The sequence below is a fragment of the Podarcis erhardii genome (assembly GCF_964252035.2).
Source record: "Podarcis erhardii genome assembly, chromosome: 3".
Classification (NCBI taxonomy): Eukaryota; Metazoa; Chordata; class Lepidosauria; order Squamata; family Lacertidae; genus Podarcis; species Podarcis erhardii.
Window position 1 is genome coordinate 86,770,938 of NC_138507.1, and position 24,675 is coordinate 86,795,612.

General features: G+C 38.4%; 1 protein-coding gene across 1 annotated transcript in view; it reads left to right on the forward strand.

Moving 5' to 3' along the window:
• The window catches only part of ZFAND3 (zinc finger AN1-type containing 3), a 146,394-nt gene that overhangs the window by 82,461 nt on the left and 39,258 nt on the right, over positions 1 to 24,675 (forward strand). The window contains exons 4-5 of the mRNA XM_081854227.1: positions 6,755 to 6,934; positions 24,127 to 24,192. Of these exons, the coding sequence (XP_081710353.1) occupies positions 6,755 to 6,934; positions 24,127 to 24,192 (246 nt within the window). The remainder of the gene's footprint in view (positions 1 to 6,754; positions 6,935 to 24,126; positions 24,193 to 24,675) is intronic.

The window sequence follows — 24,675 nt, forward strand, 5'->3', positions numbered from 1 at the left end:
GGAATCAAAGAAAGAAATGAGCAATCAAATCAAATCTATGCCCTCAAGGGTATTTTTTTGTACCTAAAGCAGGGGTCGGCAAACGTTTTCAGCAAGGGGCCGGTCCACTGTCCCTCAGACCTTGTGGGGGGCCGGACTCTCTCTCTCTCTCTCTCTCTCTCTCTCTCTCTATATATATATATACGAATTCCTATGTCCCTCAAAAACACGCTGATTCCTGGACCATCCGCAGGCCAGACTTAAAAGGCAATCGGGCCAGATCTGGTCCCCGGGCCTTACTTTGCCTACCCATGACCTAAAGCATATCTTGAAAATACCTGTCCAACCTTTTTCTTCGATAATTTTTTTCCTACTATTCAAAATTATTTCTTTTTAATCATAATATGATAGTTACCCACTCCCTGCCCCATGTCACATCTCATGCCATTCAGGTTTCATGACTCTTGGGAGTGGCTTTTGAGGGGAGGAATGGCAGAGAGCTCCATTGTGCATGTTAAGCTTTGCTTCCATTTCTTTTGATCCAAGACAGTGGTTGGATTCTCCACTAAGCCACCATGTCAGAAAGCAAATGGATCTCCCTGCTTGTTGCTTCTAATGTCATCTTTCTTGATCCCCAGCAACCAGCCTGTATATTTAATGTGGTTTACAGCAGATGAAATCTCAATGGCTTCCCCATTATAGACTATTGCTTAGTTTTTTTGTTGCTTATTTTAGCTTCTCCAGTATTTCATCATGGCAAGGTACTTGCTGTGGTCAAATCCTATGGATGTTGAATTCCCCAAGGAATAGGTCTAGCTGAAATTAGGAAGCAGCACGGCTGAATATCTTCCTACATAATTACCTGAGTTCTAAGGCTGGTACCTTTTCAGAGAGCTAAATTGAGTTTTTATGGTTTCTATTCAAGGTAGAGGTATTTCTTAATTTCCTATTCATTTTTAGCAAATTGCTATCCTTTCAAATTGTTCCTCGTAGCATTGAGAAATCTAGGCCAGTAGGTTGTGCTTAAACTACAATCTCTGGAAAGACATTATAGAACCGGTGTCTAAATACAGGTTCTCTCACTCTTCTTGCTGAATAATTTTAATTGTTTATTGGTCTAAACCAATAAAGTGTTTTTAAAAATCCAAACACCATTTCCCTATCTCTTAGTTTTTATAACTCATACAGTATGAAAATAAGAGTAAGTGTAGTTTTGCTTTTTCTAGTTGTTCTAGAATGTTTTAGGGTATTGAAAACTGTAGTTTGCTTTCTATTCATTTTATAAGTACTGAGACAGACCAATTTTGAGCAGATTCAGTTAGCTGAGTGTACCTTTTTGTCTCTTGGCACATAGGATGAGATTTGTTGTTTTATGTGGCTTCATGCTGCTAAAACAAATTTTGGACTGAATCTTAAATTGTTAATTTTATATTCCTGCTTTGAATCCAGTACAAGCACACTTGAGAGTGTAACTAAACTTATCATGGTGGCTTTTATATTGCCTTGTTATCAACTTAAATCGCTGCAGGTAGGAGTCATGGGGCTTTATTTTTACTTAAAATGTAACACTGACATTTCTGAATTTACCAGCCATACCATATTTTAAAAGGTTAATCACCTTTTCTAATATAGGTTGGGGTTTTTTTACTAGTCATATTGTTCAGACGTTGACCCACTCTTGGTAAATTTTATCATTAGCACTTGGTTCAGGGCATAGCTGCAAATAAATGCCTCATTAAAGATTTGAGCAGAGTCCATCAAGGGCACATAAACCCTATTAAACTTGGCTTTGTTACCAACAGCTCTCTGGCTCTCTTGTTTCTTTGACAACTGGGCTTACTTCTCTTTTGGGTCATTTGTATGGTTCTGCCTTGCTCGCTACCAGATGAGCAGTGTAACCTGCCGAACAGACCTTTACCCTTTCACTGAGCGATGGTGCTTCATGTTAATGAAAAAATTTACCTTTGGATCTGTTAAACGGATCTGGAAGTAGCTGTCTCAATTTCAGTTAATATTCTAAACCTAAGGTAATACACATTTCAAATTGTCTGAAATCAAAACACATGGGTTCAAATTCATATTTATATGATTAAGATAATGGCCACATCCAAGCATTGAAACATAGTTATAAGAACACACTGCATTCACATAGTGTAACAATCATAGTTTCAATCATAGTCTCAACATAGGAAAGCACTGATTTGAATCTTGTTCAGTATCTTTGTTAACAAGCTCATAGTGTTCTAAACTGAAGCTTTTATTCTCCTTCCCTTGAACATGGGGGAAGAGGAGAGGGGCTGTGCAAGTCCAAAGCTTGCTGTGGTACATATCTAATTCACGGGTGGGTAACCTGTTGTCCTCAAGATGTTAGACTCTCAACACACTAGCCTCATCTAGCATGGACAAAGATGATGGGAGTTCCCCAAGTTTTAGCTGCAGTAAAACAGAGTATTCACTTAAAACATGACCCAAGATAATTTCATCATTTTTCAAAGCCATGAAATTGATCTTTTATTCATATTTCAAGAGAAGGGTGTCTCCCCAGCATGACCGCTGTGTAATCTAGGATGATTACTGCAAGTAGTGCCTATTCTCTACAAAGTGAAACAAAGGCTATAGGATGAATGAACGCCATTTGCCTTATTTAAAGCAATTCATTACCTTACCTTAACATACAATGCTGTGGCAATCTACAGGTATCCAATTTCTACTGCTCCTTAAAGAACCGGTTCAGTGTAACAGATCAATGCTACTAGAGTAGAAAGTTTAAATGTGACCTTAAGTTCATATATTTGGTAATCTAACTGTGTAGCTTTGGCATTATCCCTTCTGTCATACTTGAACTTACTTCTTTAAGCTCCTTGAAGAACAAATCAAATGCAAATATTAAGAAATAAAGCACAGACCCTATTTATACCTTATTTCTGTGCATATTGTGTTATTTTGTGAGCATTTCCATTCTAGTTTGGGAAACCTTAAGCCATTGACCATAATATGAATATTTTTGTGAATGGAGATTAGTGCTAATTGCATGAAGTATAAAGCTTCATTAAACACATACAACTGTCATGGTCAACACATTTTAATTATTTTGCTAATCAAAAAAGGCCCCACATCCAAATATACAGCAAACCACCAACAGACCTCAAATACATCAGCATTGTCTTAATCAGAAGTTGCATTGGCATGGGGTTCCAATTGACTACAGTGATCTAGAGTTTTGTATAACCTAAGATTCACAGAAGTAATGAAGTCATTTCAGTACTGCCACAACCAAGCAGCTATGGAGGAAATCATTTTACTGCTGCTTTGATGCCATTTTATATTACGGTATTTGGGATAATGTTGGTAGTGAGTGGTCTGTTCCTCCACCACCACCATATCCCTACCACCACATCTGCTTAATTCAAAATATATATATTATGCTCCATCTTGAAACTACCTGGCACTTCTTTAAAAAAAAAAAAATTGAAAAAACATTTTAATTCCAAACAAACACCACTGATGGAAAATTAGGCAATAGTTAACCTTAATTGGGACTCCATGGGTTAGTCTAGAGAAATTAATTAAAAATAATAGACCAATGTTCTTAAATGCTAGGATTCTCCCTAGACATCTAAAAGGGCACCTAAGTGAGGACTGTGTAGATGCTAGCAGTGCTAGAGGCACTAATTGATAATGTGCTTTTATTTTAAAAAAAATGAAATCTTGCATGCTCTTTTATTTGAAGTGGGCAAAGTAAATATGAAACGTAATTAAATTTTGCATCCATTGGTTAGTAAGCCTACTTCAGAGATCTTTTGAGCTTTCACCAATATTGCACTAGGGGTTCTTTTAGCCTACTCAGTTTCTCAGTTGCCCCACACTGGCAACTTGTTGTTTCAGTATATTTAACAAGCTCTTATAATTTACCTGAATAGATTTTATTCTGTCTGCTAGAGTATTTCATTTCTTTTAATGAAGTAAGTAAAATTAGTTGTTTCTGTTCATTAGTAGTCTAGGTAGAAACATGTGTTCCTGATATCCTCAAGGAGAAATTGGAGAAAATCAGAATAGGTAAACGACTCTTGTATTTTAGCAAACAAAACAATGATTCAAAGGTGTGTGTTTACTCTCTTGTTTGGTTGGCCATGTCCCCTCTAGGCATCTCTCATGAACAAGCCCTGTTAAGTTTACCCATTTCTAAGGTATTTTTGTCACTTGGGTTTATTGGGCATCCAAAATTTATTTTGTTTTCCCAGTATTTATAAACCAGCAGAGATAAGAGACCAGTTATTGTTCATAAGAAAGGTAAGAGACACATTTAGAGGAGTTCATAAATTTACCTGGACTTGTAGTAGCCAGGAACCTTCTTCTTCAGTGCTGTCCTGTGTGCTTCATTAGGAAAAGACCTATTAATACTCTGAGACTTTCTGAGGAAAGAATTTGGTTCATACAACAAAATGGACTTGTCTTGAATGGGAAAAGATTGTGTGCTGTGCTACAAACATTTGCTTTCATTTACTATAATTTTTCTGTTACTTATGAAATAGCTAGCCTTTATTAAAAGTAGCTGTTTACAAAATTCTACAACTTGCCCGTAGAAAGCAAGATTAGAATAGCGCATTCTGGGAGATGCTTATAAGTAGGTTATTTTCCTAATAATGCTGTATCTTAATAGTTGTCATAGAAATGTTCCATGCAGTATCTCATCTTGCGGGGTGTGCTATGCAGTAAAGGTAAAGGACCCCCAGACGGTTAAGTCCAGTCAGAGACGACTATGGGGTTGCAGCGCTCATCTCGCTTTCAGACCGAGAGAGCTGGCGTTTGTCAACAAACAGCTTTCTGGGTCATGTGGCCATCATGACTAAACCGCTTCTGGTGCAATCAAACACAGTGAAGAAAGCCAGAGCACACGGAAACGCTGTTCTGTAAAATTAACAGAATATAGAGCAGTTGTAAGGAAAATGGGATTGTTAAGGCTGGCTCCCTGCTGTAGGATGAAGCAGAAAGAAGTGTAATGAAATGCTTCTTCATTTCATTGCATAATTTGTATCTTTCATGTTAAAATTCCTAAAAGGTATAACAAACCGGAATAAATTAATTTTGTGCTGGGGCATGTATCTTTATCCAGCTTTAAAAGAAATAGTATCAGGTCCTCATTTGGTTCTTCCCTTGTTCTACCTTAAGCTGTTCCTGTTGAGCTTAATATAGTATAAAACAGCATTTTATTGAATTTAAGATCTTGCAGATCCTGAAGAGCAGGCTGTTTTGTTATCAACTTGGGCTTAATAAGCTCTAGTTAAAGGCATCATTTCATAATTTATTGCCAATTCTTAGGATATAGGAGTGAAATAAAATTGAAGCATAGCTTGTGTTAACAGAAGAAACCAAAGGCAATCCTTAAAGTACACCTGTGGAAATCAAGCTAAGAATAATTGACACTGGTATAAATCTGCATAGCAAATGTAAAGGATTTCACTGGGCTTAAAATGAGACATCGTATTTCCAGGCTTCATGTTGATGTTTTTTATTTCCTCATTGAATATGGCTATAATGTAATATAAAAGTCAGAACTGGACTACTGGTTAAGTAGCCCATGATCCAGAGGAATACTTTGTGTACCTTCATTTTTCTAGGTTTTTTTCTTTCCAGGACTTGCCTTTACAGGATTCACCAAAGTTTTCTCTTAATTGCAAATGCAAACCATTCTCAGTTTTCATTAGGGACTTAAACCTGAAATTTTGAAAATAAATGGGAGTTCATTAGAATTGGTCCAGTATCAGCACAGATGAAGCTGAACATATGATGGGTTTTAAAAACATGCATAGTTACAGATCTAAGTTGTTTCCTGGTTGATATCACAAATAGACAAGTTTGCAAAATCCTTTATTGGCATTTAATAAATGCTGTGGTGAAGGTCATGCACAAGAGGATAAAATTATGCAATATTTACATTGGCCAGTTGCTTTTTCTAAATAAGGATAATAAGGCTTTAGCTGCCATGCTAATCAGACACCTTAGAAAGAGGTGATGGCTTGATGGAAGTCACCGATCAGTTGATCACATAGTGTTAGTAGGTAGGAAGAACTGATATTGATGTTTTGTCTTATAAAGAGAGCCTTTGCAAAAAATAAATGGTTATTTGTTACATACCTTGGTTAAATTCAGTATTCATTTGCAGTTCGCAAACAGTATTCGCATGACACTGTAATCTGAGAACCAAGTTAGTTAACGACCTAGCCTCGTTTTAGGAGGCAACAAGTAATTTTGCCTAGTTTCCTCATTAATTGCATTGTGCATAGAAACTCTCACAACTAATGCCAACTAGACAGGATGTTTGTCACATAATTTGCCTTTACCTGGTTTCTTCTCTAATTAATTGCTGGTGGGAGAAGCTTCCCAAGAATTGTGGCATGGCAAGGGAGTTAACCCTTTTCTCTAAAACAAATTTTTGAAGGGCTTTGGGTGGGTGGGTGTGGAGGAAATCAGCAAAAATCTCCCCACTTCTGTTAGTAGCTCCAGTCCACTGGAGCCAAAGCACTAGTTGGATTGTGCTCTAAATGTGTATCTTGCCATTCCACTGGAACAGCACTCGGTGATTATACCAAGTTCAGTAATAATGTATTGGTGCAATGAAGGTAAGTTTAATATCTTAGGGCTTAGACTAATAGGATTAAATCACAGTTTATAGAGATGATTATATTGTAAAATACAACATATTGTATGTGCCCCATTGGACAGAAACATGTTTTGTAGTCAATAATCCCATCTCCCCAATTTTGTGTCTTGTTAGATTTTCAAAAGAAGCAACCAGATGATGAGTCCACTCCCAGCACAAGCAACAGCCAATCAGATTTGTTCTCTGGAGAAACAAATAGTGACAACAGTAATACCTCCCTATCTACGCAGACTGTTAACTCCAACCAGCAACTTTCGACAGAACTGAATGTAACTTCACCGAGTAAAGAAAAATGTAAGTGTAAGGAGAGCAAAGTAGGCTCTGCTCTTCTCTAGCATCTTTAGTTTTGAGCCTTTAAGAAGAATGTAGTGATTTCTTTGGGAAACTGTAGAAAACTGCATGAGAATGATAGTTGTGTGACCATTGTAGGAAGAACAAGGGAAGGGAAGCATTTTTTTTTTTTTTATAAATATTTATTAAAGTTTTTAAATATAAATGCACAAATAATAAACAGTCTTACTTCTATCACAGACATAATTTCATCACTTCTTTGGACTTCCTCACGTCTCCCGCTCCCATTTACATCGTTAAAAGTTTTTTCCAAACAAATTATCAACTTGTTTACAATCTCATGTCCACTCATTCAAATATAATCTAGCACTTCTTCCAAAAAATTTTATATTTTCTTTAGTCTCACTTATCATCAAATTTCAAATCTAATTTAGTGGTGGCCAGTTTTTTATAATCTAGCATCCTTCTTAACATTCAACCAAATTACAATGTTTTTGTAGATACTTCTTGAATTTCTCCCAGTCTTCCTCCATCTTCTCTTCTCCCAGGTTACGGATTCTGCCTGTCATCTCGGCCAGTTGCATATAGTCCATCAGTTGCATCTGCCACTCTTCCAGTGTGGGTAGATCTTGAGTTTTCCAGTTTTTTGCGATGAGTATCCTTGCTGCCGTTGTTGCATACATAAAGAATGTTCGGTCCTTCTTTAACACCTTCTGGCCGACAATACCCAGAAGGAAGGCCTCTGGTTTCTTAGTGAAGGTATACTTAAATACCTTTTTCAGCTCATTATATATCATTTCCCAGAAGACCTTCACCTTAGGGCATGTCCACCAGAGGTGAAAGAATGTTCCTTCGTTTTCTTTACATTTCCAACATTTATTATCAGACGAATGGTATATTTTGGCAAGTTTAACTGGGGTCATGTACCATCTATATATCATTTTCATTACATTTTCCTTCAGAGCATTACATGCGGTGAAGTTCAGCCCAGTGGTCCACAACCTTTCCCAGTCCTCAAACATAATGTTATGCCCAATGTCCTGTGCCCATTTTATCATAACCGATTTAACCATTTCGTCTTGTGTATTCCATTTTAACAGCAGGTTATACATTCTTGATAATACCTTAGTCTTTGGTTCTAACAATTCAGTTTCTAACTTCGATTTCTCCACCTGGAACCCTAACTTTTTATCATTTTTAAAAACTTCTTTAATCTGAGCATAATGTAACCAGTCTCGCACCTTATCCTTCATTTTCTCCAAACTCTGCAATTTCCAATTGTCTCCATCTTTTTCTAATATTTCCCAATATTTTGGCCATTTAGCCTCCATATTGGGTCTTTTTAGGGCCTTAGCCTCCAGAGGTGAGAGCCACCTTGGAGTTTTATTTTCCAGTAAGTCTTTGTATTTTGTCCAGACATTAAACACTGCTTTCCTGACAATATGGTTCTTAAAGGCCTTATTGATCTTAACTTTGTCATACCATAGGTATGCATGCCAACCAAAAGCATTGTTAAAACCTTCCAAGTCCAACACGTCAGTGTCTTCGAGAAGTAGCCAGTCTTTTAGCCAGCAAAAAGCTGCGGCTTCATAGTACAACTTTAAGTCTGGCAGGGCAAAGCCCCCTCTTTCTTTCGCATCTGTTAATATCTTAAATTTAATTCTGGGCTTTTTGCCCTGCCAGACAAATCTGGATATATCTTTCTGCCACTTCCGGAAGCACTCCGTTTTGTCCACGATCTGTAATGTTTGAAACAAAAACAACATTTTTGGCAATACATTCATCTTGATAGCAGCAATTCGGCCTAACAAAGAAAGCTTCAATTTTGTCCAACTATCCAAGTCTCTCTTAATTTCAGACCAACATTTTTCATAATTATCCTTAAATAGACTCAGGTTTTTTGCTGTTATGTTTACCCCTAGGTATTTTACTTTTTTAACCATAGTTAGTTCTGTTTCTCTCTGAAACCTTTCCGACTCTGTATCTGTCAAATTTTTTCCCAACACTTTAGTTTTCTGTTTATTTAATTTAAATCCTGCCACCCGACCAAAGGGAAGGGAAGCATTTTCTATCTTGATTGAACAGAGCTCAGTTTGCATAGCTTTATCATTTTCATAACACTAATTACTACATTTGTCAACCTATAGCTTAACTGTTGGCCTGTGCTGTGGAAACTAGAGCCCATATTACTGCAATAATTGTGATGATGTTCTTCAAATAAGTACAGAAAATTAAGCATGCAACATAGGGTGTCATCCAATTGTTAGGGGATCTCACACATAGTGACTTGTGTAGAATAAACATAAATACTTCCTGAAACATTTGGGTATTACAGGCATACATTTTGCTGATGCTTTTATCTTAGTCTGACAACTTCCTTTAAAAGTAAAGTATTGTTCAATAGTTTGAATTCAGATGCCATCAGTGCTATTTCATGGAAGTTTCTGACAAAAGTTGAAATTTCATTGTGTGCTTCTTTGCAAAGCTCTCTCCTCTGAAATACAAAGCCTTATGTATAGATATATATCTATATGTTGGGGAAAGGGATGTAGATCTAGTTATTTATTTGGTATAAGTGCTAGGAAGGTTTGTACTTTCTCACCATTTTCTTTGGGACAATGTGATAAAGTGCTCTCTTTCAGCCACTTCTTCATTTGGAACGAAAAGGATTTTTCTCTAGACAGTAATTTTGATAAGTCACTTATTGTTTTTCCGTGGTGCTAAATATGTTGTTGGATTAATCTTGTTCATTGCATTTATATTCTGCTTGGCAGATAAAATTCAAGGAATGGGAACAGGAGATAAAATCATCTTACACCTTAGAATTGGAACCTCTTAAATACTGTAGGGAGTTTTATAAAAACAAGCTTTCAGTCTATATCCGCTTAGGAGCTCTGAAAAAGGCCAATTACTATTGTTGGTTGCAAACATGAATAAATTGTTCCAAGTAAAAATCACAGAAGAGACAATTCCAGTCAAGAATACTATGTTCAAGTATGCTAAAACAACCATGAAAGCGATTTAAGTAGAAAGTAATAAGTATGTGAAACATTGGAAAAAGTCACTGTATGCAGCCTTTGTAGACCTAAAGGCAGCATTTGATTCTGTATCCAGGGGTAGGCTCTGGGCCAAATTGGCCAATATGGGTATTAACAGAAGGTTATTACTTCTGATGATTAAGCTTCATGAGAACAATACCCTCCAGATAAGACTTGCACAGGACGGCAGACTCTCTAGAGAAATCCCAGTCCAAAGAGGAGTTAGACAAGGATGCCTATTAGCCCCATTTTTATTTAACATCTATGTTAACTCCCTGGTCACATGCTGCCGTGAAATCGAAACCCACCCACCCCCCGTGTTCTCTAACGGCAGAAAAGTACCAGTTTTAATGTATGCAGATGACGCTGTTCTTCTCTCTCAAACCAAAGTGGGTCTGAAACGTGCCTTAGGAAAGTTTAGTGACCAATGTAACACTGAACTGTTAACAATTAACTTTGCCAAAACCAAAATTGTACATTTTAACCGCTCCTTCAGGAAAGATAATTGGAGCGTAAAGGGAAACGCCATTGAACAGACTAAGACCTTCCAATACTTAGGCATTACTTTCTCTTATAATGCCAAATTGTCAACACACCTGACCACATCAGCTATATCAGCAGGAAGAAGTGCAAATGCCATCCTCAGATTATTCAGAAGGAAAGGAGCTGGCTTCCTCCCGATGGCCCTAAAAGTTTTTCAGGCAAAATCTTTAGTCCAACTCCTGTATGGCACTCAAATTAGCCCCTCTGCCAACCTTAAGACCCTTGAAACAGTACAATCAAAATTCTTAAGATCACTATTTGCTACCCCAAAGTGTACACCTAATGCAGTCTTAAGGCAAGAGGCAGGACTACCCAGAGTGGAATTAAAAGTCTGGGAGCAAGCAATATCCCTCTGGCTGAAAATCCATTACAATCCTAAGGGACTGCTACCTTGCTTCCTGGCCGCAGTTCCCTATCCTCCTTGGCTTATGCAAATAACTAACAAGATCAAACAAATTGGCCTAAACCTTGAAAATCTTTTTCTTGGAACTCAGAACAAGGCAAAGGCAATTATCACTCAGAGACTTTACGATGTCGAATTACAACAAGAAGACGCCCTACTCCCGGAGACATATAGATGTTTAAAAGCTTGGCCTAACTTTGCAGCTGCCCCTTACTTAACTAACATCACTAACGAAGCTTATAGATGGGCTTTCTCTAGAGCCCGCTTTGAGACAATGCCCTCAGCAGTGCTGTACGGCAAATTCACGCGGGTACCAATGCATGCACGTCTCTGCCCCTGTATGCCTAATAAGGTAGAATCTGTCACTCACATCCTTCTATTTTGCGAATTTTATAGTGAAGAACGAGCTCAACTCATTTTGCCGCTTTTATCAGAATTTATACCCCTTCAACATTATTTGGAATCCTCCCCCGAAATTCTACGAAAATACCTTCTGGAAGATTCCTCAAGCTCAATATCATATGAGGTGGCCAAATTTTGCACTTTAGCAATCAGGAAGCGTAAATTTCTTTTGTTGAGTGGCACACTGCGAAGTTCCCTTGTGTAATCTTTTTTTCTTCTTCTTCTTCTTGATGTTGTTGTTGATTTCTTTTTGTTTGGTCTTGTGGTGTTTGGTGTCGCTGGCTTTTGTCGCAATATAACTTGGTCTGGTTCACAGGAAGAGAGCCCAGAAGTCACATATTCAGTCACCAGATATTGCGCTGCCATGATAGATATTTGACGAATAATGATCTATGCTACAATTCAATCCTAAACTGAAGGCCCATATTATTAGATCCGCACTTCTGAAGCCCAACCCATATAGCTGTGTTAACTGATCTTTTAATCTTTTAATCTTTCTTATAAATTTTTAGACCCATTATCTATCCTTAATTAAGTACTCTATGTATATGTTTAAATCTACGTTTGGTTCTAGCTCCTATTTATTTAATAATTATTCGCCTGGATTCATACTGTTATACTATCTATGTATATGTTTTGTTTATGCTGGTCTATGACCGTAATAAAGTACTTGACTTGACTTGACTTGAGTAGAAAGTAATAGTGTTTCATGTGATAAGTCATGTGATAAGACTGTTCCTAGACTGCACAGTTGAATGGCTGCCCATTTGGGAATAGGGGGAATGTTGCACACAGAAAACTAGCATAGTGGGAAGTAGAGCTAATATCAAACCCTTTACCAGAGAACTTTGGGGCTCAGGAGAGGATGTGGGTGCAGTGTGCAGGTTTCTGTATTAGAGAATTCAGTTGTGCAATGTCCCACCAGCAGTCTGAAGAAGTACAGTCTAGGGACAGTTTTATCAAACGCAACTATCATTTCTCACCCCCCATAGATAACCTCTTGAATTAAGAATTCAAGAATTATGTAAACACAGCAAATGACCAATCTTTGGAATTTCATTTTTGCATCTTTGCATTTGTTTATTTATAAATGCATTTCTATACTGCCAAGTCATAAAATATCAGGGCAGTGTACAACAATTTTTTAAAAAACAAATCATTTAAAACAGTACAAAGCTATGAAGGTCTGTCAGCATAAAACAAGTTTTCAGAAGATGCCAGAATATCACAATGAGGGTGCCTCAATCACTGCAAAAGATCTACTTGGTTAAAGTCCAGTAAATGGTCACATACTGCACTGTTTACTTGCTTAATGATTTTTGCCTCCCCTGTCTGTATGTGTGTGTGCACAATGTGTCTGCCTTACTCATTTATTTGCAATCTCATATTGCCTCTATTCCATCCATTCATGCATAGAAGCACCAGGAGGGTAATACAGAATAAGTTCTAGATGCACTTTTCTCTGCAAATGCCCCCACATACTGTTTCTTCAGTGGCCTAGCAGCTTCAGTCCATTATCTCTTGGGATTGTCCATTGTCTTCCTGAGCAGCTACTTCATTGGACCAGATTTGTCTTGCAATTTTTTTTTCTAGTTTGGCTGTAAAGATGTACGAAAGGGAGAACTTATTTCAAAAATATGCTCTTCTGTTCTAGGCTTCTGTACACTCACTAATGCATGCTCCGAGATGATAGATATTAGGCAGCACAGCCAGTAGCGCATTTGAAAATATTACCTATAAAAAAATTCTTTATGACTTCCTGCTGGGATGGCTGTAAGTGAAACAGTGGTTAGATTTATTTACAGTTCTAGCTATCTCTCTTTTCCCCCCACAACCCCCAAACAGTAGTTCTCTAATGTAGCTCAGATTAGTGTCATTTATCAGAGCTAATTATACAGCAGATGGAGCTTTTCTGATTGATGATGGTCTCAGTGTGGAAGGTTCTTTCCCATAATGAAGAATGCCCAAACTTTAAATGTCTTTTTTGATTTTAATTTAAGGGTGGCTTTTTCATATTATTTATTTTGTTTTGTAAGGAGTTCTATAATACATACGCTGCTTTCATTATAGCAGTGTTTCTTAAATGATTGATATTTTTTCAGTGCAGTGAGATGATGATGTACAGCTGCATACTTTTGCTGAATAGATTTGCTTGTATTTCAAAAAAAACCAAAAAAACAGTGTGGGATATCATTGAGTTACCAAATTGTGCATAGATCTTACTGCTTAGAAGTGGTGTTGTTAATAAAAACAATTCAGATGGCAGCCTTTTGTGATCTTTCTCTGTTCCAAACCAGCTCGACTTCAAGGTGCTAGCTGTGGTTAATTGCCCTACAGGCTAAGCACACTATAATTGTAGTAAGCCATTTTATTCATCATGTTGCAATAAAGATCTATCGTGTTAATAGTCTTGCTGAATGGGAAGAATTTTAAGCATTTTTATGAAGAGTCAGAATATTCTAGGAGGGGAAAAAATCTATAATTATATTTTGTGGCAGTTGGGTCTGGCAGGATATTAATGTGATTGCATGCATTCCTGTAATTCCAGTCATTCTTCTTACAAGCTAATTTTTTTTCCTGGGCCTGCTTGTATACAAGCCCATTTATTTCCTACAAAATCCGTATCTGAAAAGATGCCTCAAAAGTGCAAGTAATTCTTAATTAGAGTTGCACCAGTTGCCAACAATATACTTTCTCAGAGGAGATGCTGCTTCTGACAGAGAAGGAAGTGGCCAAATATGAATCTTCCAAATGCCAGATTTAACCCTGACATATAACTTTCCTTCCTGCCACATTCCTGACTAACCCTCTACCCCCACACACACATTAAGAGAATAAGGAAAGCTGACTGGATCAGGCCAAAAGCCTAACTGAACTAACTTCCTGGTCTCACAGTGGCCAACCAGACCCCCATGAAAAACCCTCAAGTAGGACCGGAGCCAGGGGGTGGTGCACCCCATTTTTCACTTGAGGTGAAACTGGATGTGCTGCCCACTTCACTTCCCCCACTGCCAGTAGAGAAGAGGTACTGGCATTGGCACCAATTTCCAACAAGGTCTGAGAGCAGCAGGACACCACAAGCATCCCTCCTCAGCGTCTTCTGCCACCTGAGGCGGCTTCTTCATCCCACCTCATGGGTGGACCGGGCCTAACCTGAGGACAACAGGACTTGCCTCTCTCTCTCCCCCCCCCCCCCCGGTTTCTAGAACTGGTATTCAGAAGCATACTGCCCCCAACCATGGAGGCAGAGGATAGCTATTGTGGCTGATAGCCATGGACAGCTTTATCCTCCATGACTTTATCTAATCCTGTTTTAAAGCCACTCAAGTTGGTGGCAATCAGTGTTTCCTGTGGGAATGATTTCCATAGTTCAGCTGTGCACACCATGAAGAAGGACCGGATCTCTCCAATGAGCTCAATGTGGCATATATGGCCCACCCCTCCTAATTTAATCCCCATAACAACCCTGTGAAATAGTTCGGACTGAGAGACAGTGACTGGCCCAAAGTCACCCAGAGAGCTTCATGGCTGAATGGCGATTTGAACCCAGATCTCCCAGGTCCTTGTTCAACAATTAAACCACTGCACAACTAGCTCAATAGTGTAAGAATACATTTAGGCTCTATTGTCTGTTGGTTATTGTTTGGGCCTCCTAGTGTTTGTATTTATTAATTTATTTTTCTTTTAAAATGGCCTATCCTTCTTCCCCAAAGGGAGCATAATAGTAAGTGGTTCTCTTTAACAATGTGGATCATGAGGATAGGAAAGAGGGAGCCAAAACACATTTTTCTTTTAACCACTCCAGAACTCGCTTATTAGGGAAGTCTGTGTGTATTTTATTAAAAGGTCATGCCATATACTTTAACAATTTCATTTAGTTTGAGCCCTTCATCACCTTCTCTGGGGCTGTCACAATGTTTTCCTTTCCTCTGTGCAACTGCAGCTCAAGCTGACATGGTGCAGGTTTAAGTGAAATCTGAATTGTAATATAACATGAAAAATGTCCGTGTGGGAAATTTGACTTTGGCAGTTAGATCAGGTTGATATTTCAATAGCACTTCACTACACAGGACATGATGTCATTTTAATTTGCGCTTAACTTTTCCCAAGACTTTCCAAATTTCTATTCTTAAGCATGATTTAGAATGTTTTGAGGAACTGTCTAACATTATATTCCTGTAAAATGTTCACACACCCTTTGTTAATGAAATGTGCAGTTGGGCTTAGATGTATTCTCGTCTCTACAAGTGGAATTAACTACGGATATTCCTCTTGCCCAGAATGTATCCATGTGTTTGTGTGGCAGCGGAACTGTATTCCCTAATCATTTTGGTTTCCGTCTTAATGCACATGGTCAAATACCTTGCTTTAAGCCATTGAATATTCATTGTTCTTTACAATATTAGCCCTTTAACCCTTTAAAAATTGCTATTGTAAACATGTTTTCTGATGCTCAGGCTTTCTTCTGCACGATCAGAATCAAAGAAATGAGAGGGAGCCTAAAGGAATATAAAGATATATAGAATAATGATATTGCACATCAGGATTGCTCTGGAGCACAGTCATATAGCATATAGTACTTCCAGAGAAATGAATGGAAAAATGGAGCTTTTTTGAGTTGCTTTTTGATGTTCTGAAAGGACCCCAAATAGTCTGAAATCCTTGACAACCGTTCCAGGTATTCCTCTGTAGGCCTTGACATAACTGCAAACAAATGGGAAGTGATTATCGGGGCCCATATAAGCCTTGCATTTATTACAATACATTGGTTTTGCATTCCATTGACCATAGAGCATTTTTTAATCAGGGACCCTATTTTAAGTAGGGAGTATTGTATTTATGTTACAAATGGGAATAGTAATGCAAAACGAATTGTGTTGACACAGATACCTTCATCTCAGTACCCTGCTTTAATGTATTCCCTACAGGAGACAAATGTATTCGGGAAATACACGGAAGGTTGTAAGGTTTGGCAGTGAGAGATTGCATAAAAATGTGTACATAAAAATCTGAATGATTAAATCTTCATCCATTTAACTAATTTTAACAATACAAGTTGATTCTCTAGAAGTGGTTGAAGCTTGGACAGCTAAGTAGTTTCTGCACGTGACAGAATGTTACCCATACATGCAGAAGAAAAGCAATGTGTCTCTGAAGACTTCCATTTAAGATTTAGCTTCCTTCTAGTTTATATCTCTTATATGTTTGTGATTCTAATTCATGGCTCTTTTCAAACTTGATTATGTAGATAAATTAGGGATGTCAATTCCAATTACACACATTCACGGCTAGATTCAGGGTTTAAGCAGGCTTACCAAAACACCACTGTTACTTATACTTTCTAGAGGTTCTTATAAGATTTGTTGCTGCCAACTCTCACAATGGGGATTCTTTTTAAGCTTGGCTACTCTTAAGTTCATGAAAAACCTTTTGGGTTCTGGTCTCTAAAGCCTCCAGCCAAAAGCATTTAAGTCTTTCGTACCTTGTTAGGAAAGCAGTTTTTAGAATATTGTATTTTAGATATTACAACATAACATTTCCTAGAGTGAAGATCTCTTAAGGGTGCTTAGAAACAGGAAGTCCTTGTGGACAAGGCAACTATTATCATCTTGTTTCCATGATCGCTGCTCCGTCTTCCCAACCCTGCTTATTCTGCCACTTCATTTAACTAGCAATAACTGGCTTGAGGATTGGCATAGTTGACATCTACCTTCTAGATTTCCAGCATATACTTGCAGTTGAAAGCCAGGAATAGATTCGAAAGTAAACTGCACAGCACTGGGGACACATATGTACATACATTTGCAGTTATAAAGTTATGGAATATTCAGCAATGCTCTTTACACTGCAGTTAATGTTGATTTGAATTTAATTTTTGATCTTCATTGTTGATAGATACCCCTAAAAGATCATCACTCTAAAGTTTCTACAGTGCCCAAGGATACTGGCTTTTCACATCATTAAGATTGGACTAATTGCCTCTCATAATAACGATGCGAAGTTTCTTACTATGAGGTTGAAACAAATATCACTCCATTCCAACTGGAAACTAATATCTGGAAAAGAGGAGGCATAATCAAGGGACAAGAAAATGCCCTGGCTTGTAGACTGTTTTTGTGTTCTGTCTTTGTTTATAATATGTCTTGTGTGTGTGTGTGTGTGTGTGTGTGTGTGTACATGTATTGTCATGTGTAGAGGTAGGATTATGTAGTTCGTAAAGAAAGCTTTTGGCTTGTACTACATGTCATAAAATAAGAAAGCATGCTACTGGTCATAACAAACATGCAATGCATAAAAATATTTTTTCCTTGACATCTGAATCGAGTGAGGCTGTGCAGGCGCTGGACCAATGACTGGAAGCAGTGAGGCTGAACAAGATGGAGGTGCTGTGAATTGACTGTTTTCGTGTCCAGGAATTGGGTTGACAGTCTGTTCTGAATGGAGTTGCACTCCTCTTGAATGAGCAGGTTTGTTGCTTGGGGGTACTTCTTGATCCAGCATTCTCACTGAAGGCTGAAGTGGCATATTGGTAGCATAGAGTGCCTATTTTCAGGTACAGCCATTCATGGACTATGACAGCCTTGCCACAGTAATCCGTGCTCTGATAACATCCCAGTTAAATACCTGTAATGTGCTTTATGTGGGGGGCTACCTTGGCAGAAAGTTCAGAAGCTGCAATTTGCACAAAATACAACTTGCACAAGATAAATGAAAACCTGCCCTGGTCCAAGTATCCCATCAGTGTGAGCAGCTAACAATTCAGGAGTAGTTTGTCATCATCCCACCTTTGTTGTTTAGTCGTTCAGTCGTGTCCGACTCCTCGTGACCCCATGGACCAGAGAACGCCAGGCACCTCTGTCCTCCACTGCCTCCCGCAGTTTGGTCAAACTCATGCTGGTAACCTCGAAAACACTATCCAACCATCTCGTCCTCTGCCGTCCCCTTCTCCTTGTGCCCTCCATCTTTCCCAACATCAGGGTCTTCTCCAGGGAGTCTTCTCTTCTCATGAGGTGGCCAAAGTACTGGAGCCTCAGCTTCACAATCTGTCCTTCCAGTGAGCACTCAGGGTTGATTTCCTTCAGTATGGAGAGGTTTGATCTTCTTGCAGTCCATGGGAATCTCAAGAGTCTCCTCCAGCACCATAATTCAAAAGCATCAATTCTTCGGCGATCAGCCTTCTTTATGGTCCAGCTCTCACTTCCATACATCACTACTGGGAAAACCATAGCTTTAACTATACGAACCTTTGTTGGCATCCCACCTACTGGAGCTTAAAGCAACTAACTTGTAATCCACAGCTGAAGCCTTCAGGACAACCACAGGGCAACCGAAAGGCAGCTCTTTGTCTGCCAACAATGGATGTGGGGCTCAGATAATTTCACCAATTACCTTGTCTTCTAGCTCTCCTGTTCTGCCTTCTGTAGGTGTTGGTGCATCATAACAACAACAATTTATACCGCGCCCATCTGGCTGGGTTTCCCCAGTGCATCTCCCATAGGAGAAATTCAGTCCACCTATCCAGCTTTCCTCCCATCATCTGCTCCTTCTCTTTCTTTCATTCCTTCTCCTCTCCCAAATATACAGAAGAACTGCCACTTGTTCATTGTCTGCTTGCTTGTTATCAGTGCAAAGAGCTAAGTAACTGTAGGGATTAGGATTATATGGAGCTTCTGTTTCTTCTATGTTCCTGGAACAGCTGCTCTAGTAGTCATTGCTACTTTACTGACTTCTTCACTGGCTGATGGTTTTGAGACACCTAGAGCACTTATATTTTATTTATTAATTCAGAGTTTCTCCAAAGTACAGCATAAAGCAATATTGGCCTGCCCTGCTCTTAGCTCCAGAGTCCTTTGTATGTATGAGAGGACTCAGAATTGGTAAGGTCAGTTGTTACTGGCATGCTACCATGACCAGCCCAAATTTGTAGACGCTCTTTCATATGGCCTCAGTGAACAAAAGAAGATGTAGGTATTGTTCTTCACTGTGCATCCTGTAACAAACAGAATTCACAGAGAGAGGAGGGTGGTTGAAAGAACCAGGAGGCGAATAGGATGGAAATCACAGTAGCTGCATCCTTTCTTAGTGCCTCAAAAGTATCTACTGTCAGTTTCTTGGTCGTTATTTAATCTCACCCACCTTAATGTTTCAGAAGAAAGCAGGTTGTCAGAGTGATTGTCAAAGACCATGAGTGATATCTATCTAAGACCCATTGAATCAGCTTAAGACCATTGATTGCAGTGGGTTTACTCTTGAGTATGGCAAACATTTGATGCTCCCCATATGAATATACTAGTTTCCCCCTTCTGACTGTGTAAACTTAACCCAGTCAGACACTTCCTTTTGCAAAGTTGTTTAGCAAATATTGCAGGAATTATATATTCTCAAGAAAGTATTGAAACTTGATGGAAGTAGTCAAGTAGATTTGTCAATCTAGGGTCCCTTCCAGGCTGCTGAGAAAATTCTGGTGAAGCATTCCATATAGTGGCTTTAGTATTATTACAGACATGGGAAATAATTTATTGCACACATCTGCATGCCGAGGGATGTTATAGCAAAAACTGTATTACAGAAACTTACTAATGTGTGTACATATGCTTTACTTCTAATTTAGATACCCAAACTTTATCTGAATATGAGATTTGGTATGTCATTATGTCTAATCCTGCAAAGGTAAAATCATCAAGGAGATTACGATAGGAGTGAAATTGACAAGGTATTTAATAAGGGATGATGCATTTCTAATTAGTCCACAGTGCCTGTAGTTGAAAATTAATTGTGGTGTTATGTAAATGTCATGTTAATTAAGAGAGAATATTGGAAGTACAATAAATCTTTAAAAAGTTACTCATTTTAGTTAATATTTATGCAGGCTTCCAAAAGAATGATAGCAAGATATCTCAACTTTTAGATGTCTGTTCAGCAACCTGATTTCTTAGTTGATATGGGCTTCCTTTTTTTAATTGCAAGCATTCCAAAATACAGTTGCCTTTATAATATGCAAAAATTCTGCCTGTGCGAGCCTTATAAAGGTTGGCAGTCATATGATTTATTCAGCTGGAAATCAACCTAGACTGATTCTAAAACAGTTTCCACAACCCACTGAGTGATATGGAAATGGGGCCTTAACATTGTGCATTCGTATCTACATCCAAATGTAATTGTTGAAGACCTAACTAACAGTTTAGGTTAGAACATGCCTTAATGTCGTGTTGAATCTAGTGCCTTGCTTCTCAAAATGTGAGGTGAGTGTGTTGGAGGTACCTGTCGTTAGTAGAGGAGGCTTGACTATCAAGCTATAAACCTTTTTCTGTAGTTTGGTTAAGCCATTTAAGTATCTCTGTGCTATATTTTTATCAGTTTCTCCCATTCTCTTCCAGTATCTGTCTGCCTTTTTCCAGGATTGACTTAAGCATGAATATTGCTAATTAGTTCGCCTTTCTCATCTTGTGTAGAGTTGTGAGATATCAGAACAGATTTTTCTCTCTAGCATTGGGAGGCTTTAGTAGATACAAAGGTTGAAAACTACCAATCCGGTACCAATTGAATGCATAGTACAGGCATAGGCAAACTTGGCCCTCCAGATGTTTTGGGACTACAGTTCCCATCATCCCTGACCACTGGTCCTGCTAGCTAGGGATCATGGGAGTTGCAGTCCCAAAACATCTGGAGGGCCGAGTTTGCCTATGCCTGGTATAGTACTTACTATGGTAGCAATCTGACAAAGAGCAGGTGCCTAGCACACAGCAATTGGCTTCATTCTAAACTGGGACAGTGGACTATTTCAAACTCAGATTAGATTTAACCCTTTGACTCCTGCTGTGGTTCTGATACAGCTCAGTGTTTCCACATCAGTAGTGTACTGGGGTGAGTGGGTCCTGGGAGCATTTTTTTTACCAGATCAAAGCCACAACAGGCAGGAAAGGATCCCCCTACAATGGCAATTTGAGTGGGGAAAGTTTGTACTCAGTGGCAAACTATGTGTTCAACATCTCATGAGGTTTGGCACATATATAGGAGAATACTTGATCACAGAACAACTTCATTCTGTCAGTGAGGGGCTTAAGCAAGCATGTTTTATTCTTCATCTACCTTTGAAAAATTTCACAGAAACTGCTGATTTGTGGCTAGAGGTAGGAGCAGTTGCTGGAAATACTGCTGCTTAGTTGCTTTTCAGTCAGTGTTTCTTATGAAATATATGATTGGACAATACACAAAGCATTTTTTATTACAGTTCTCAGCAAAAGAGTGCAAAAGAACGATAGGTGAAGTTCTGCATTAGAGGATAATGATGAAGGCCTGGATATGCTTTGATGTTTAAATCTACAGTGATTGCAAGTAAATGTTTTACCCTACAATAAATGTGGGTTTCTGGTTATTGTTTTTTCCACAATAAGATGAACTTCTTCCATTATATGAAGTCTGGAATAAGTTCTATCAAATTCCACTTCTAAAACCTGATGAAGTATAGAACTACTTCATCACGATTCCAACTCAGGCTATGTGGTGCCTGAATTGTAGAAAAATAATGTTCATCTGTTCTTCAAAAGGATATACAATCAGATTTAGATAAAATCTGAACACAAAATACGTTATACTCTTACGTTCTATTGATATTTCATAGTAAAAGCATTTTTCACACGGCTATCCTATCTGCATTGTAATTATTTTACTCTTCTATTCAGAAGTATATGGTGGCTAAAATTTATTTGAACTGCACTTGCAGGAGATATTTATCACTTTGTTGCATCAATTAAGTGTTTTAAATTTGTTGTTAGCCGCCCTGAGCCCGGTTTTCTGAACTGGGAAGGGTGGAGTATAAATAAAAAAGTATTTATTTATTATTTATATCATAAATAAATAACACAACAACTCCCCATATATTGAATCTCTTCACAAGATCAGATTCCTTGTAACCACAACCAAGTAGTTAACACAGGTGGGAAGAATTCAGTTTTGAGATTTCTATGCCTCAGGGTCACAAACATTATTTAGGACAGGTGTGGGGAACCTTTGCCCCCCCAGATGTTGCTGAACTACAACTCCCATAAACCCTGATCTTTGGTTGTGCTTGCTGGGGCTGATGGGAGTTGTAGTTCAGCAACATCTGGAAGGCCAAAGGTGCCCCATCTCCGCTTTCAGACTGCTGGTATATATTTCCATCTATATTTCTTGGGCTATATCCTATTTTGATATTTTGATAAAGGTCTAAATGTACAGAAATTGTATTCATGGTTACCTTATGTGAACAATTTCATATTTGGCTGTTAAATTATTCCTTACTGCAGTTCAGGAAGATAAGTAGCAGGATTTCTGAAAATGAAGGTACATGGTATTGTTAGTCTAGTAAGCACCTCATTTTCATTGCTTTATAATCTGAGTAAACTCTTGCAATGTTGCTTACAGTAAGGACTCACTAGGGTTCCATTTTGTTTCACTGGTTGCCTTTTAAGCAGCAGCTTGAAATGTGCAGTGGGAAAGCTCCCTAAAAATTGTCTTTTAATGTTGGTGAATTCCTTGGAGGACAACAAAACCAGTCTCTCATCAGTGCCCGCTAACTGTTGCAATACATGTTGCATTTTCCACAGGGAATAAATATTCATGATGACTTGTTCATATTGAGACACCTATCCATGCAGGTCCCATTTTACAAACACAAGTGTGTTCCCTGGAAACAGTTTGTTAGGGAAGTGTTTGCAAAGTGAGTCAACAATTTCCATTCGCATAACAAGTTGACAATTTCCATTGTGTTCCTGACCATGGAATCTGTGGTGCATATAGCAAGGTTTGGGCACTAGTTCCTTGTGTTCAGATAAATGGATTTTTGCATAGCAAGCGTTCATAAAGCAGGACCTGCCTGTATTGGAAATAGTGTGTGTGAAGTGGCAGTGAGGGCAACTTACACAGAGGCATTTCCACAAGGATGTGCTATGTAATTTAGATTATTCAAGATGTTTAAGAAACCTGTAAGAGGAGGCAGTTTTACCCCTTTATTGCAGATGGAGGGTTAAGAAAATAGTGACCTAACAAGTTAATGGCCAAGGTGAGATTTGAACTTGCAGCTTCTGATTCACAGGTCACACTCTTAACTAGCTGTGTTGATTTGTGGGTGCATGCATATTGAATATTGTACAAGTAGAAGCCCATCGACATAACTAGAGGAGTATTTTCATAACACTATCTTGCATTCAGTTATTGGTACTTGGGGACTCGCCTTTTACCATAATGACTTAATTTTAAACTATAAGGTTATAATCAGTTATCAAAGCTGCAGTGTTGCCAGTTACATTTGCTGTCAATTCATTTCAGCGTAACTGATCAGGTATGTGTGTTTACTGCAATATATCAGACAGTTATTAGGCAGCTGGCTTAACAAGCTCTCTGGAGAGTTCTGCTCTGGTACATGTTGAGGTCTGCTAGGAAATTTAGAAGCCAGTCACTAAGCCAATTGCTAAATGGTTAGGATGTCATTTTTTTAAATTGAATATTGGTTTTAAATAATATATGTAAAGTTATATAGAATTTATTGTAGTATATGTTGCCTTGTTCATCAGTGTTGGCCATGACTGTTATCTCACCTCTCCTCTATATTATCCTACTGCAGAATTTTCACGATGTCCATTTTTTGGTGTAGGAGCAGAGAGCTCCAGCTTCATTATTATTGTTGTGACTCTTCCACAGCATTTGTAGCATGCCTATGCAAGTTTGTATTGGTTACCTATATGCCTTTGGATATTATACTGTTCTGGATGACCAACATAGCAATAATGCAAAAGTAATTTTCTGGAACTGACTTATTTCTCTGTTTTCAGGTGGGCCATGCACAGATACAGCTCATGTCTCCTTAACCACAGCAACCAAAAGATCCTGCGATTCAGGTAAATCTTAATTTCTTTTTAAACATCACATCAAGCTATATAGTATGCTGAAGGAGAGAACAATATTAAAAAATAACACTGGGAACCAAGAGCTGCACATTCACCACGTATGTGTAAATAACCACAATCAACCACACACTCACCAAAACATCAAGAATTACCAAACCTTAAAAGACAGCCGAACAAATTGTTAGGGTTCCCAACACCTTAAAAAAAATCTAATTAAAAGTTACCATTTACGCTAAAATATACTACCATGGAGGGACACTTCTTACTTCCTGCAACAAGCAAGAGAGTCCTGAGCTGTCCTAGGCCATGACAGGTACCACTGCTGACTACTAATGTTCCTTTTTGGCAATGAGCACAGCTGTAGCAGATGGGCAGTAGAAAAGCTTTGCTATGCTGCAATGCATGTCTCTCAATTTATTCAAGGCTGAAGGGCAAGTAGTCCTCACTCCTCCTACCTTTCTAACAAATGATACC